Source organism: Uranotaenia lowii, chromosome 2 (assembly GCF_029784155.1).
Source record: "Uranotaenia lowii strain MFRU-FL chromosome 2, ASM2978415v1, whole genome shotgun sequence".
NCBI classification, from domain to species: domain Eukaryota; kingdom Metazoa; phylum Arthropoda; class Insecta; order Diptera; family Culicidae; genus Uranotaenia; species Uranotaenia lowii.
In genome coordinates this window covers 106166918-106184079 of record NC_073692.1, presented here as the reverse complement: position 1 = coordinate 106184079, position 17162 = coordinate 106166918, and the positions used below count along the sequence as shown (strand labels likewise).

The 17162-nt window shown below is 35.0% G+C and overlaps 2 protein-coding genes across 2 annotated transcripts; both read right to left on the bottom strand.

Annotated features, from left to right (window-relative positions):
* Positions 1-1095: 1095 nt before the first annotated feature.
* Positions 1096-3306, bottom strand: LOC129749830 (zinc finger protein ZFP2-like). The gene is made up of 3 exons (XM_055744922.1): positions 2997-3306; positions 2583-2771; positions 1096-2519 (listed from the first exon to the last, which is right to left on the bottom strand). The coding sequence occupies exons 2-3, from the start codon at positions 2715-2717 to the stop codon at positions 1263-1265; spliced, it is 1392 nt and encodes a 463-aa protein (XP_055600897.1). The 5' UTR covers positions 2718-2771; positions 2997-3306; the 3' UTR covers positions 1096-1262.
* Positions 3307-9437: 6131 nt separating this feature from the next.
* LOC129749834 (uncharacterized) lies at positions 9438-10156 on the bottom strand. Its single transcript, XM_055744928.1, has 2 exons — positions 9942-10156; positions 9438-9863 (listed from the first exon to the last, which is right to left on the bottom strand). Exons 1-2 carry the CDS (start codon positions 10083-10085, stop codon positions 9540-9542), a joined length of 468 nt encoding a protein of 155 aa, XP_055600903.1. The 5' UTR covers positions 10086-10156; the 3' UTR covers positions 9438-9539.
* Between the last annotated feature and the right edge of the window lie 7006 nt (positions 10157-17162).

Below are 17162 nucleotides of genomic sequence, written 5' to 3'. Positions count from 1 at the left end.
TGATTTCGTCTCCATTTTCCTTACATGAAAAATCATGTTTTCGAAAGCATTCCATTATAAATTGGACCAAAGACGAAAAAAAATAAAGTATTCAATCATTACCCGCATAGTGCGCTATTTAGTGTCGATTTCTCAGGCACAGCAAAACTAGGCTTCGTTGAGGCATCATTATACGGGAAACAACGTTTTATGATGCCTGTTTAAAAATGACAATGGTGACAAAATAAAAATTTTATATTTTTTCCGGTCTCAACAGAGCTGGTATTGAAACACAAGAGCGAATAAAATACTCGCTTTAATTGTGTATCAAATTTGTTTATCGGAATAATAAGCAGGTCATTTCTGAAACTCTGTTCTTCTTATTTTGAACTCTGTTGAAACATTTTCTATTCCGAAACAATGTATTCGTGTTTTATCAATTTACAGCAGTCTTTGTGATGAATTTTGATTTTGTTAAAGGAAAAACCAAGAATACATGGATTACGATGTTTTCCATAGAAACATCCGTCCAAAAATGAATAAAATCGTAAGTTGGGCGATAATGATTTTCTACCCGGCACCATATTTTATCACGTTCATCGATTTTGACGAATCTTGGTCTGGTATTAGATCAAACATTTTTACATCTTTGGACCAATTTTCAAGATTTTTCTATAAAATTTGTCAAAGATACAGCAAGTTTAGTGAAGCAATTCCAAATTTCCCTTTTTTACGGAAATAGCTCTATCTTTGTTTCTCGTCATTGAAAAGACTTCAAATTTCGTATAGTGTTAGTTGAATAGTTGAACTAGATTGTGTAAAATTTTCATGAAAAAACATCAATCGAGAAAGAAATGGCAGCTTGTCAAATTTGGAAGTGGGTGCGCAGCTTCACGCGATTTCATTCTTTTTTGAACGCAACTGTATGTATGTTTAATTTATTATAATAGAAACAAAATCTGAGTTTCGTACTAGTTCAGATTCATCTATTGCTATATGTTCAAAATTCATCAACTTGCACCCATATGATCCTAGGACCTCAATTAAAAGTGAAACTTAAGAGATGACATACGTTCGAGGTAGATAAATAAAACAACTGTTTAGATACAGTGCAAATCCAATATTTAGTATGTATATAATATAATATGATTCTTCAACCTGTCAAGAAAGCATACCGATAGTTAGTTAAGCTAGTTTAAAATGAGTTAAATAATATGCAATAAAACTTTTCAAAATAATCTCTTATCTATGTTCGAGTTGCTGTGAGTTCCACTGGCTATACACTAGTAATGATGGGTTTTCTTATGCACGGAAAGATTGCTTGCGTGAAGGAAAGATTTGGGACACATGTTGCACTGGAAGGGTCGAATCTTTTGGGCCGCGTGGATCCTCATATGTACCTTCAGATTCCCACTGGTGGCGAAAGCGCTCGTGCAGAATTTGCACTGATACGGTCTTTCGCCGGTGTGAACCCGATAGTGAATGGTTAAATACGACGGATGGCTGAACGTTTTGTTGCAAATCTTACAGGTGCTGGAAAGTTCACTGATTCCTAGTTTATCGAGGGAAGACGGGCCCCCACTTGTGGAGCTCATTGGGAACGCATGGCTTTCCATGTGCGATCGAAGACGTGTTTCGCTATTGAAGCTTTTGTGACACTGCTGACACTTGTATGGGCGATCCTGAGCATGAACCACATTCATGTGGGTTTTCATATTGCTCGATGTTGAAAACGCACGACCGCAAATGGTGCAAGGATAAGGCCGTTCGCCGGTGTGACTACGACGATGGATAATCATATTTCCGTACAATTTGAACGTGCCTTCGCACATGTCACACTTGAAGCGGCCATTCGGAAGGGTACATTTGATTTTATGCTCATCCATGTGGAACCTGAGAGTACGAGAGCACGTGAATGTTTGCGTACAGAACGTACATTTCATAGACGAATTTGAATGAAGTGATTCGTGGTATCTGAGATCTTGCATGTTGGAAAAACTTTTGTTGCACATGTAACACTGCAGATCTGCACCAGCTGATATATTCGCAATTTGCAAGTTATACAGATTTTCTCTGGAACGTTGTTGACAGTACAACATGTGTTGGTTGAGTTCAAATGATGAACCAAATTCTCCGCCACAATTGTTACAGCGAGAAGAGCTCGAGCTCACTGGTTCCTGCGTATTCATACGCTGCTCATCGTCACAATCCAGGTTTATTGTAAGCAGCTCTTCTGGTTTTATTTCACTGGCAAAGGCTTGATCAAAAGAGGACGTGTCCATCGAACCGTCCTTGCCTTCCAACGCTCTTAGCAACGTTTCATCCAACTTGTCCAACGACAAATCATCATCAGGATCGATCGGTTTGTTAATTTCAGATTTTGCAACTCCTGCCTTCGAGTCCCTTATTGCTTTTTTACTCTTCTTACGGTAGAGAACATTATTCTTTCGACAGGTCACTCTAAACTGGAAGAATTCGTCCAATTTAGCCAAACATGGTTTACAAACGCGAGAAAACAAATCATCATCATCAACGGGAAGCTAGAAAAAAAAGAATTTAGGTCAAAATTTATACATCCGTAACTCTGTTCATTCAAATCTTACCTGCATTGAGGTACACTTGAATATCTTTATTGCAACCTGAGACTCAACGTCAACGTCGTCTTCATCCTCACAATCCGGAAATATTCGTTCCATCTCGGAACTCTGCTTAAAACACAATCTACAGCACGACTCCATTTTGTATCAAAAATACAATTAATTATAATTTATTATTATGATATTCGACGCGAACTGGAATGGCAAGAAACGCAAGAAGAAAAAGAGAAAAATCATCAGCACCGTCCCCAAACCGAATTCAATGCTTGGAATCCGTCTTTCGTTTTATTTTTCTTTCATCTTCGTTCGTGAAACATGAAAAGTAATTAATCATCCAAACGATTATAATTACAATGAATGATGGATCCGAGACGACGATTCGGTCCCATGACTGGATTCATTACAATGACTTCGACTTACCTTATTCAAAGCCACCGAAGGGCTCTCCACTATATTATCGATTTAAGGGTCCCGTTACATCGGAGTTGTGTTGTAAGGTTATTGATTTTCAGATTAATAGTAATTGAATTAATTATATTGTAAATTATACGACACCAAGCGCACCGAATGTTCCGGGATAGCTTTCCTCCAGGCGTATGCGTATATATACAACAAAAAAACAGAGTGTATGTTCCTGCATACACACAAAAGTAACACCATAGGGCAAAGAAACGCACGACACACAGACCGTGCTCGGCACTGGTCAATGACAGAATGAAATGAACTCTCGATTCAGGCAAAGTGAAATGGGGGATCACTCGGAGTCGGACTACTGCGACAGACTGCCAGGCCAGCCAAAATATACAAATATACAATTTACAGGCAGCCTGTTCAACGTACAGTTCAGGAATTTGAAAGTGTTGAGCGCACATTCAGAAAAAAATATCAGAAAAGGGGTAGGCTTAGTAGCGGCACGATATCAACAAATACGGGAAAATCGTGTCGATCCGAGATCAATCTTATTTTCCAACACACTAACCGGGAAACTACGAGTTCGGTCATTTTTCCAGTTTGTTTGGTAAAAATTACCAATTTTTCGGGAAAACATTCAGTTATTACCGAACATTCGGTTAAAATTTCAGTAAATTCGGTAAAAAATTACCGAGTGTTCGGTAACAAAAACGCCGAACTTGTAACCTTTGTGCAGTTTTTTCGATAAATATTGCGATTTTTTGGTAATAACAACCGAGCTCCAGTAGCTTTTCCAGAATGATCAGTGAATATTTTTTGGTTTTACGATTGCCACTTTACATAAATACTGTTACCCGGTTATTCAAAAAAACGAAAGGTGCCTTAAATTATTGATTCAATTCGTAAAATTTGGGAAACCCATTGAACAGGACAAGGTGATTGTCAGAAATCTGACAGTACACATAGAATGAACTCTTTTCAATAAAACGAGGGGCTTTCATTATGACCCGAAGCGCACATTTCAAACATCATTATCATCTTTCCAATATACTGAAGAACTGGGAATTTTGAAAGACCAAGTATGTTCTATGAAATTGATGATCAAATTAGTGACAAAAAAATAAAATTTGAGTTTTGAAAATCGGTTCAGGGTTGCTAGCGATTTTTCGTTCTGAAATTCCAAAGTTTTTCCCGGTTTTTCCCCGGTTGTAAATGATGATTTGCCCATTTATTATACTCGTTTCTAAATATAAAAATCATGGTGCAAAAAAAAACAATGTATAGCGCCTCACATTACTAACAATTGTATCCCAAAACTCGTTAACCGGTTAGAAATCATGACAAATATTTCGGGATCTTTTAACACGTAGTCTTTTCGCATCAAATTGACAGGTTTTCATGATTTTTTGAAACGAATCTAACGAAAATTTCATCTATTCGTTGTTTTGCTCTACAATTTCAACAATTTTGCAAAATAAGTCCGGTTAAATTAATCTTGAAACTATAATATAGAAGGTAGGGTAAATGCGCCTAATTTCGCTATATTATGTCAGAGGTTTTTAGCTTTGATATTAGCAGGCCGAATCTTAAATTCTTAGATTTACAATTTTTTGGTAACTAAGTTCCAAATTCTTTTCTGAACTCTGTTTTGGTTTGAAATAATCATTCAAAGCTTAAATTTACGAGAAATATCATGTTTTATAAAGTGTGTCGATGTTCCTAATTTGGCAATAACTGTTCCTAATGTTTACATATGAGTGTTCCTAATGCTAACATATGAGGAAAAATGTATCCGCGTACCCAATATTACCCTATTTGTTCCTCATTTTTCATATGGGTCAGTTTTTTCAATACTTTAATGAGAAAAATCTCAAAACTCACCTTTTTAAAAAATTTTACAACGTTTTTTGAATATGAATAGATAAATAGGATTATTTAAATCCTACACAATATTCCTTCACACTAGTTTTGAAGAAAGTAGTAGATTTTGAGCTTATTAAAATTCAAACTTTACCTTTTCCAATGGATACATATATTATATTTCAAAAAGAAGAAAATTCATTGTATTGGATACAAATAAGATACAGTCAAACAGAACATCATGCAACAACATTGTTAGATGCAACATTTGTATGCCACAACACCTATTTAACTTTTATTTAAGTATATTAAAATCACATTTTATGATAACAAAATGATGATGCAATAGTTTCTCACATCGTGAGATAGTTTTTTTTTGAAATTTTTCATTCTCATAGAAAATTTGAAAAATCAATTTTTTTACATTTTTTGATGCCGTAAAATACTTTACACAGTTTGACGGATTGGCTTAATGATATCACCTACAAACTTTATTTTGATTTTATTATCCTATATCAACACTGTTGGTGTATAAATATTTCTCGGACAATCATTTAATTTTTTAAATAAGTATTTTCGAAATTCAGTTACCAGTCTGCGCTAAAATGCATCGACATGCAAATCAATGATTCAAAGTATAAATCTTGTTTCCATATGCTGGAATATGGTTTTAATTTTTTTTTTATAGTAGTTTTTATCCCTTACTGTATACAGCACCCTTATGCTTTCTTTTTTAAAAATCTTTGACCGAAATAATAAGTATCAATTTTAACTCTAACAGAATCAAAAATAACTGCAGATCGTGCTTTATGCGCAAAGAAATCACAAATAAATCAAAAACTATAACTTTTCACACTTTTTCATTTGATTTTCATTAAAAACAAAGGTTTTTGCAACATACCCCTTTTTCTTAGTACGGTGAAAATCGTATGTTTTGTACATTTCAAAATAATTGGGGAAACCAACTATTTTTCTGACTACGTTAATTAGATGTCCCTTTAACCTTAAAACTTTTGATGTACAGGCGGTATGATTATCTGTGGACATTAGGGTTTAAGAAGTCATTGAAGTTGAAAAGTGTTGCATGATCCCCATGTGACAGTATACAACGTATTTTATTTAGATTTTTTTTCCAATTTTTCCTCTCGATTCTGTTCTTGTTGAGAAACTCTCTGTAACTTGATGGTTTCCTTTTCTGTCGCGTAGGGTGCGTTCTTTACAACCTGGCAAAAATATTTTTTCAACATTTTTAGCTATGAGATACACTGAAGTAAAAAATATATCGTGTTTTATTAACTCAAAACAGTTTATTTTAACAGATCGTTGAAAATTAAGTTAAAACACAATTCAATCAATCAAATTTAATCAAAATACATTCTATGACTTTGATATAGTTTGGAAAACTTTGACTATGTCATAATTAGGAACACATTGAAAATAGTGTTCCTAATTGTGGACATAAGCTTTTTTCAGTTTTTACACGAAAAAATCATGTTTCTAACATACTTATTACTAAAATCATGATATAAAACAATCCGACAAAAAATTTCAAATAAATCGGTTGACAAATTCAGCTTTTATCTTCCATTTTTGAATAGGTGTTTTTTAAGAAATTTGCTAACAACTCCATTCAATTTGAACATACTTTGAAACAATCCGGATTTTACGAATAATCCTGTGAGTTAGAAAACTAATTTGTTTGTAAAATGAAAGTTCGCATGATCCGTAACATTATAATTTTTTTTACAATTGTGATAAGTGAAAAATATCGTCAAAAACATTCAAAATCGAACGGTATGTTAACATTAGGGACACATGCCAAATTAGGAACACTTACCCTATGTACTTTTTAGCAACTGTGAAATTTTCTAGAATTTTTATAGATTTATAGAGAAAAATTGATTTGTTTGTATAGAAATATGTAAAAAAAAATACATCGAAACATCGGCGAACATCGGCCGAATACCGATATTGACCTATTCGGCTAAACGAATATTCGATCGAATATTCTGTTTAATTTTCCATAGAAATACAAAAAGGATAGTTTCATTTTTCTTCTTTTTCTGCCATCTTAATGCCCCTCATTTTTTTAAGTCGATTATATCCAACCAATTGCCACCATTACCTGAAAGGACATCAGACGATTTGTCGCTTCTAGGACGTTTATCACAAAAACGATTTAGTTCCAGTTAAATCTGGTACAAAACATGTCAAAACAGATGCCAAGCTATTCGAAATCGCTTTTTTATATCGAATGAGATGAATTTCTAATTTTAGCTAGATGATCTTTAACCTTTAATTTTAATCTTAGGAATACAATACTTTCAATGATACGTATGTACACGGCCGGATCTGAAAGAATTTTTGGAAAACTTGTAAAAAAGCGAAAATCTGAAAGTGAAAAATGAGTTTTTTTTTCGATTTGTGTTTACCTCTGTATTTAAATATGTACATGGAAGTTTTTTTAAGCATGATTGTCAGAATAGAAAAATTAAAAAAAATGAATTGGACAAAACCAGAACATTTAAAGAATAATGAAAATAAACTTTATTTTTAATTTTTTTTTTTCATTATTTCAAATGTCGTTTTTTTCGGACTTTGTACTAAATACACTAATTGAATCTTATTGTGAATTGACAGAGCTGAGTTTGACAAATATTTAACAATTCAGGAAAAGTCACTATTCATCTCATTTTACAGCAACACTTTTCTAATCAATATAATGTTTGAAAATGTCTTTAAAATTTGTGTCATCATTATCTTTTTTCAATTTTCAGTTTGGGATTGGCAAATTGCACTATAAATTAGAAAATGAAAAAAAAAAAAAAAGGATTTAAACTGTCATATTTTTGGATTACTTTTCTCTTAGCATTTGAAACCTTGAATGAAGGCAAATCTATTTTGAGTTTTTGGAATAAAAAATTCAATAAAAAACACAAATTATTTAAAATTTTAGTTAATGATCGTAAGATAAGAAACTGTAATCCAAACAGTTAAATTTAATTCTGAATTTTATTGTTAATTTATATCAATATTCTGAATTTGGCTTTGTGAATCTGGATTTTCAGTTATATTTGAACATAAATTTAAAATCTGATTTTGTTTGATCTTGATTTTATTTTTGTTGATCGAGTTCAAGTGTTTATATTCTAAAACTCACTTGTGCTTGATAGATTGTTTTTTTTATCTGATATATATCTGGTACGAAACTTTATTTTGTATTTTTGTGTATTGGTTGAGATTTTTCTCTATATGTACTTAAATGCTTCGAAATTTTAGGTGGCATGCTTTTTATTTAAATGTTAAATTTTTATATTTTTTCAAGTTTGATGATATTTTTGATTACGATCTTTTTTCTGTCTTTTGAAACTGAGAGTTAGATCTAATATAAAGTTAAAGTCCTATATAGCTAAACTTTGGAAAAGTTCCATTTAACCACTGAGCATAAAAGGTAGTGTGCATTTTTCAATGTTTCCTGATCCTCCAATCCGTTCTCATAATAGTGATGCAATTTACTTGGAATCACAAAATTGATAACATTCAATTCTCAAACTGACTGGATAAATTCCTAACATCTTCTAAAAAACAACCAAAAATAAATAAAGGTGATTTTTTATCAGTTAAGTATATGACTTTCTATTGGTGTTATCAAAACTCATCAAAAATGGTTTGGTAACGGTAATGTTTTGAGTCTATCACGAACATTCTGTTCATATTCCAAAAATTTATGCGAAGTAATTTCATTTTAGATACTTGGAGTTTTTTGTCCCAAAAATTATTCTATGACCTAAATTAGATTTAGGTTGGGTTTTTTTAAAATTGTGAGAAATCCGGACAAAATTCGGGCTTATTTCCCCAATATACGGCTAGACCGGGCATTTCCCATTTTTTCTTCGAAAATCCGGTAGCCAATGGTCATAAAGCCTAGTCCACATTCAGCAATTTGAGCTGCGATTTCGGTTATTGAGACTTGTTTAGGTTTACATTTTGAACTAGATGTAGAGATGCACGTCTTAAGTCTTCCGACAAGTATGGGAGACTTTCACCAACCAAAAGGTAAACATAAACAAATCTGAGCAACCGAAATCGCAGTTTATGTTGCCGAGTGTGGACGAGGCTTAAGAATTAAGCCAAAGGAGTCATATTCGATGAACTGGCAATCATTCATTTTGGTTCAAAAAAACGTTTTTCCTTCCTAACAAGACCGTGTGATTTAAAAAGGCTGATAAAAAAAAGAACTATACTAAAGAAAATGGACTCTTCAACACCACGAATAGTTTGTCCGTTGGTACGCAAAAATATTTGATGTATGCGCTACGGCTTTTACCCAACAATTAGTTAGAAAAAATGTAATCGAACTTGTTGAACACTCAGTTTTCCTAATTCAACATTACCATTTTCGCTGGCACCTGAATGTAGGTATTTTCAAATGAATTTTTGGAGTTTAAAATACATTAAGTCCATTTAAAATTTCTGAACGGTTAAATCTAAATAATGATTCAAATGATGAATAAAAAACATCATTCCAACATTCATAAATTACAACTCAGAATTCAGATATATCGAGCAAAAGAATTATATGAATATTTATTGTGTCGCTATAAACAGCCAACGTAAAACCAAAGCTTCTAAATAGCCGTCTTTCTTAAATGGTTTATTCGGCATTTCAGATTGATTTCAAACGTAAAATTTTTAACAACAGCGAGCCGATTGATAGCAACAACGCTTCGGTGGCAATATTGCTAGACGACGCTGGGCATTGAGATCAGTTCCACAGTGATCGACCCTTGCGCCGATGCATTTGTATTTTTTGCGCGCAGCCAAAACGGACACCATTTGACTGACAGGTGCAGGTTTAACGCATTTGGCCGAAACTTTAATTTTACGGTACGGGGAAAACTTCTTCTTCGGAGGGTTTCTCAGCAAAGCCTTGCGAGTCTGGTATTGAGAGTGTTCACATTTCCATATGCGGTAGTAATCGTACTGCAACAGGCACTGAACGTTTGGACATCCTTGCTGGAACACGAAGTTGAAAAAAAAAGTTAATGATTTTGAAAGGTTCTAGAATAATATTGGAAAACTGTTCAAAAATACCGCTTCGTATGATGGTCGGAAGGGACGTTTCTTGAGCGCATCCGGATGAGATATGATGTTGTCTAGCGGTTGCAGCAAGTAGGCTTTACTCCAATTGAATGATGCTGGGCGTATCGGAATAAATTTTTCTCTCTTACAAGGCATTTTTAAGCACTTCAAAATTGTTCAGTTCCCCGCAGTTTCCTGCACCTGATGTTATGATGTTAACAGTTCAACGTTTGATTGGATTTCTAGATTTTTTTTTAGATTACTGCGATTGTTGATTTTTTTAAAACAGTTTAGGTATCGATATTTCGAAAACAAAATAAGTAGTACCTGCGTGGGTGATTATTTTTCAGATTCAGATTTTCGTAAGAACTATAACTATTAGTCTGTGCTTTAACTTCTACAAGTAAGCTTTTGTGACGAATAACCATGTACATATTATTGATTCTAGGTTAGTAGAAGCTTCAATAGTCTTTTTTATCAACATCATAACTTAATTGTTTTAACGATGAATGATAGCCCCCCAAACAAAGTACACAAATGTTGATAATAAAATCAGTATAAAATCTCTTCTCCTTAAGTCAGATATCTATAAAGTAGAGTTGTATTTAAGATTATCACTTTAAGAGAGTTTAAAAAAAATAGATCGAGAATCATATGAAAATTCTAATTTCAGATTCAATTAGGTTTGCATCGTTATTTTTTTAATTCAAAACTCTTTAAATGAATAAAGTAGGAGAACACTTTTGAATTTTAAAACAAATTCATTTCTTATACGATATGCAGTTTTTTTAAGCCAGCCCACTTATTGAAACGAGTTTTAGTTCATAAATACAGGAAAAAAATTATCGAAATTCAATTTCGATGTTTCATTACGATTGCAACAAGGATTTGTCTTTACGGTCCATGCACTGATTTGAAATGACTTCATTAATCAAATTTTATCAACAGAAATCGACAATCACTGAAGTTAATATTACATTTCAAATTTTTATCTTAATTTGTCGAGTTTTATATTGCAGAATATTATAAAATTTTTATAAGTTTTTATTGTATTTGAGTTATTTAAAATGAATGATGAACAAAATTTAATGAACAAAATACAATATTTCATATTTCTTGAGGCATGAATCAAAACGTTTTGTAGACTTCGGCAAGGTTGGGGAATAAGTGAAAATCTTCAATATAAAATTCTCAAAGACTTTTTTGAATGATGCCAGAAATAGATATTATTTAATTTTTTTAAAGCGTTGTGATTCTGAAACTAAAATATCTAAGCAAGATATATGAATGATTGTTTGAATAAAAGATAACAGAAAAATTTCTGTTTAAAATCTGTTTGACAGGAACCCAAAATCCTTGTGTAATGTGAATTTGAAATTCAAGTTTCGTTTTTATTACCGATAACATATTTATATCCAGGTCAAGCTTTGACTTTTATACTAGAATAAAAATAATATGTTATTGAATCAGATTCAAATATCTCTATAATAATTGTGTAATTAACTTTCATTCATAACTTGAATTCAATTTTCGTACTAAAATATACATTTTTGAATTTTGAGATTTGAGAAATAAGGTTGAGAAAACTCAGTAAACAGAAATGAGATTCGAATTCAGAATAACATTCATTATTATTTGGTTAATTAGTATGATATCTTATAATCATTGACCCAAATAATCTCACGCATTTCGCTTTCCAATTTTACAATTACAAAAATAGTTTTAAAGTTTTATGTATTAAAATGGAAGGATGCTCAACAAAATGCTTCCCAAATTCGACAAACTTTTAAAATTTGGTACTAAGGTTGTTAGGTTGCGGCCAACAAAAATGAATTTTTTCACGTGGTATGAGTAAATTTGCCTTTTGTAATATTTTCATATCTAACAAAAAAAAACCTTACAACTAACATTTTATCACTCTAGATCAGTGGTTTTCAAAGTGGTCCCTACCGCCCCCTGGGGGACGTTGAGAACTTCCACGGGGGCGGTGAGCTCAAGTTGGAATTTTCGTTTAATAAAGTTACAAATTTGCAACTGTTTTTGTATTAATAAAAAAGTGAAAAATCGTATTTTAAATACTGTTTCTCAATGTACACATTGTTTCCGACTGTTTAAAATAATTTATGAGGAAAAATAAAAAAAAAATCATGAAATAAGCTTTCCAGATTTTTCTCTAAACGTAACTGCAATTTTTATCCAAAAACTTGGAAAAATCTCGAACATTGGTTTTTATAATTTTCAACTCTAAAATCTCGTTCATGCGCTCAAAAACCAGGTATTTTTCATAAAATTTCGAGAAAAAGGCGAAATATAAAAATATGAAAAATTATTGTTTATTCAGGCACTTGAGCGGCTTAAAAATCTCATTTCACGATTGAAAATAATTTTGCAAGCTAAACAAATGTCATTATTTGTCGAAAATAAAATTTATCATGTTAACCTCAATTAGAGTTTTCGGTTTGGATGATGGTGATATTGTGGAAAAATCTGCCCTTTTTTAATTTTTTTTCTCTGAAAATCCAGACAAGTCCTGATAAAACCGAGCAATCTGGAATGCTTAGTTTATCATTATCATTGCCAAAGTTCCGTTATTATCACCAATTTTAAAGTCTAAGATCGACGAATGCTGTTTATCTTTGAACAGCATTCAAATTCAGATTTTAGGTTTCATAAATATAAGATTACAATTTATGATATTAAGAAATACGTTGTTTCACCGGCTTGACATTAATTACTGTTTTATTAATACAATAATGACAAACAAAAAAATTTGCTAAACAAAATTTAAGATATAAGTTTTGTTTTCACAGCAAACTGATTTTCTATAAGTTTAAATATTTGTTCTGGAGATGGATGTTCATCGTTCCTGATCATCAAATTTTAAAAATTTTCCAAAAATTCTCTAAGTGGGGCGTTGAACTCAAACAAATTGCAAAAGGGGCCGGTGAGTAAAAAAAAAGTTTGAAAAATCACTGCTCTTTCAATCGATGAAATAAATTGTCAATTTTTGAATAATGAATACGTTAAAACCATTAAAACTTATTTCTAAATTGCATATTGAGCAATAAGCTACCATAGAAAACAATAATAGAAGTTTTTGGTGATTTAAGTCCAAATACAGATAAATACAGATTTTTTTATGAGGCTGATACAGATTTTTTTTTAAAACTATCTGAAAACCCTGCTAACTAATCACAGGAGTAATGCCATTCCGTATTGTAAACAAAACATTTGAAAAATCATAGAACTTCTTCGGAATTTAAGGTATTTTTTTTAAATATTTTAATGTGAAACTTTGCTCTAATAATACCTAATATCATTTCTAGATCAAACGGAAGGTTCCCATTTACAAGGAGGAAAGGTAGCATCAAGTATTATCTGAGCTGTTTACCTCGTGGACAGCGAAGTATGTATCTCGAGAGTATTCTGGATTGAAACAAGGCTGTGATAATGCTATGGTCAAAGTTAAAGTAGAGAGCCTGAGGGATGTGTTGAAGACATGTGGCAGAACAACAGGCTCAACCCCAATCTCTACCACTTCTCAACCATATCAATGATTCTTTTTCGCTTATCGCAGATTTTTGTTACAATAAATTTAAACTGAATGAGTAAATTTTTATTTATTTTAAATATCAAAATGTTGAAAAATATTCAGCAATTCCATACAGATTCTTTATGGCTACATGTCAAAGAATAGCTTTCGAATGGACATGGTTTGTGTCCAAAAATTAAAATATTGTGTTGACTTTCAGACGTTTAACCAGGGCCTAGAAACGGACCAAATTTGGGATATTTAACAGTCAAATGTGGATCACTGAAATTTCGCCTAGCAAACATCGTCACATTCCATACTTGCCAATAAATATGTGTAAACAAATAATTCAAGAACGTATGAAAAAACAAATTGTGTGAATTATTGACCGATCGAAAAATGTGCAGGCGAATCTAGTTTTTCAAGAAAATTACAATAAAGATGGTGTGAAAATTAAATAATACATCATGTTGCGTTGCGTACAAGAAAGCTCAATATTATATAACGATCATAAAAGTTTATTTTCTTGTACTCAAAAATTATAATATTTTCGTCACTTGAGAACTTAGTTGGTTTTTCTAACATTTCTGTAAAGGAGATTTCTTTTTTGCTGAAAAATTAATAATATAGGAAGTACGAAAGTAATCCTTATCAAAATCCCTTGTCTCCCCTACCCTCAGAAAAAAGCGAGTTCCGGACGCAACAGACCAAATATTCATACAACACAGGCACTGTGTGAGGTAACTGAAGCAAAAACCTGGTAAATGGACCATTGTCATAGTAAAAAAAAATCTGGTCCGTATTAGCTTATAATAGAAATTTATGAAAATCTTACCTTTGAACTTTAATGTGCGACTCGTCCTGGAGGGCGCACATCAGCGGTTTCTGCCACGAGTGGTCAGGTCGGAGAGCTTTACCCGTTCTGCTCTCAGGATGAATACCTACCTACCTAAGGGTCCAGCGCCGATTGACCGGCGCATAGGGCTGAGATAAAAGATCTCCACTGCTGGCGATCCGGAGCCAGCGTCTTCACTTGCTGCCAGCCAAGGTTCACGTCAACTGTGCGGATTTCAGCGGCTAGACTTCGCCGCCACGAGCTTTTGGGCCTGCCTCTTCTTCGATGCCCATCTGGATTCCAGTCAAGCGCCTCTCTGCAAATCTCGTTTTCATCTCTTCGCAGCGTGTGCCCAATCCATCTCCACTTACGTTCCCGAATCTCGATTTCTAGCGCCTTTTGATGACACCGGCGATGAAGTTCAACGTTTGAGATCCAGTTGCCAGGCCACCAAGCGCGGATGATGTTCCGCAGGCAGCGATTCACAAAAACTTGCAGTTTTCGCGTCGTCACCGCATATGTGCACCAAGTTTCACACCCGTACAGCAATACGGATTTGACGTTTGAGTTGAAGATTCGGATCTTAGTTCGTAGAGAGATCTGGCATGACCGCCAGATGTTTCGGAGACTCGCAAACGCAAATCGGGCTTTTCTGATCCGGGTTTCGATGTCCTTCTTGGTACCACCATCAGGCGTAATCTGGCTACCAAGATACTGGAAGCACTCCACTGTCTCAACCTGTTGTCCAGCTACCACGAAATTGGAACGATTTTCTGTATTGATTTCCATCGACTTGGTCTTTCCGACATTGATTTTGAGACCTGCTGCCTTGGAGCTTTCGGTGAGGTCGTCGAGTTTGCTCTGCATGTCTTGTTGTGTTTGGGCGAGCAAAACAATATCGTCTGCCAGGTCAAGGTCGTTCAGTTGCTCAATGGTTGAAGGATTCTACGGCAATCCTCGGTTTGGTCTACAGTCAATCGATCCAGTCAAGATCTCATCCATTACGATGAGAAAAAGCAGCGGTGACAAAATACATCCTTGTCTCACTCCAGCAGTTACCGGGATTGGTTCGGACAAGACACCGTCGTGCAAGACCTTGCACGAAAATGCCTCGTACTGCGCTTCGATGAGATGGACTAGTTTCTCTGGGACCCCTCGTCGTCTTAGAGCAGCCCAGATGTTTTCGTGGTTCAGTCGGTCAAATGCTTTTTCGAAATCAACGAACACCAGCAGAAGAGAGTCCTGGAGTTCGTTGATTTGTTCCAGTATTATTCGTAGCGTTGTGATGTGGTCCACACATGATCGTCCGGATCGGAATCCAGCTTGTTGCCGTCGGAGTGTAGCGTCGATTTTCTCCTGGATCCTGTTCAGGATCACTTTGCAGAGTACTTTAAGGGTTGTACAGATCAAAGTTATGCCACGCCAGTTACCGCACTCTGTTAGGTCTCCTTTCTTTGGGACCTTTACGAGGATACCCTGCATCCAGTCGGCCGGGAATGTTGCAGTATCCCAAATGTCAGCGAAAAGACGGTGCAACATTTGTGCTGACAAGGCAGGGTCGGCTTTGAGCATTTCAGCAGGAATGCAATCGATTCCAGGCGCTTTGTTGGATTTCATGTCCTTGATTGCCGCTTCTATTTCAGCCAGCGTGGGCGCTTCCGAGTTGACGCCATTAATGCGACTTACTGTGGGCGCCTCGAGCTGCGGGTTCTGTTGGCCATTGCTATTTGTAACTCGGAAAAGTTGTTCAAAATGCTCAGTCCAACGCTTGAGCTGATCTGTTCGATCTGTCAGCAGCTGACCTGCTCGGTCTTTCAGCGGCATTCTTGCATTAGTCCTAGCACCACTAAGGCGGCGATAAATATCATATAATAATCGGATATCTCCAATGGCGGCGGCTCTTTCTCCCTCTTCGGCTAGGGAGTTTGTCCAGGCTCTCTTGTCTCGTCTACAAGCTCGTTTAACTGCCTTTTCCAGCTCCGCATATCGTAAGCGGGCGGCTGCTTTGGCTGACCCGGTACATGCCTGCTCAATTCCGACTTTCGCCTTTCTCCGATCATCGATCATCCTCCAGGTTTCATCCGACATCCATTCACTTCGTCTTCCACAAACTTTACCGAGAGTACCATGGCTCGTCGTGATAAAGGCATTCTTGATTCCACACCACTGTTCTTCGACTGTTCCGTCTGTCGGCAGCTCCGAGGCTCGGGATTCTAGCTGTTCAACGTATGCCCTTTTCACCTCTGGATTCTCCAACCGGCAGACGTCGTATCGACACCCGAATACACAGGTGAATGAGTAGCTGGAATAGCTTCATCTATTTCTCATTCTGAATTTCTACTGTGGAACCGCGCATGGAATCCTACCACCTTCCTACCTGACACCTGAACTCGCGAGAGACATGCGACGTATAAATCTATGGACAAGCAACACACACGTATACTTGAGTCGTAGAGGTATATCGCGAACATCACATTGTTTAAGCCATGCGATACGCTCTTCAAGTTCTTACAACGATCACTATGGTGAAACCACGCACGTTGTCCACCTGAACAAGTGCGGTATATGGTTTCACGGTAACAATTTTCGAACGCCGCGACCGGAACACGACCCTTGTCTTTACCACAACGGTTATCGCTTCGTTGGAGCCACGCGATAAGCTCTTTTCTTATTGTCAGTGTTGAGAGCCATCAGCAGGGAGCACTTTCGGAGTGGAAAGGAGAGAACAAACTAACTGTTTGAAGGTTAAAACTGGAATGACTTTATTTGAAACCTTAACTTCTATTTATACTAATCAGTTCCCTAGAGATTCATAGGGAACCATAGTTACAATATTTGTTTATTGATAATAACACCAACATGCGTG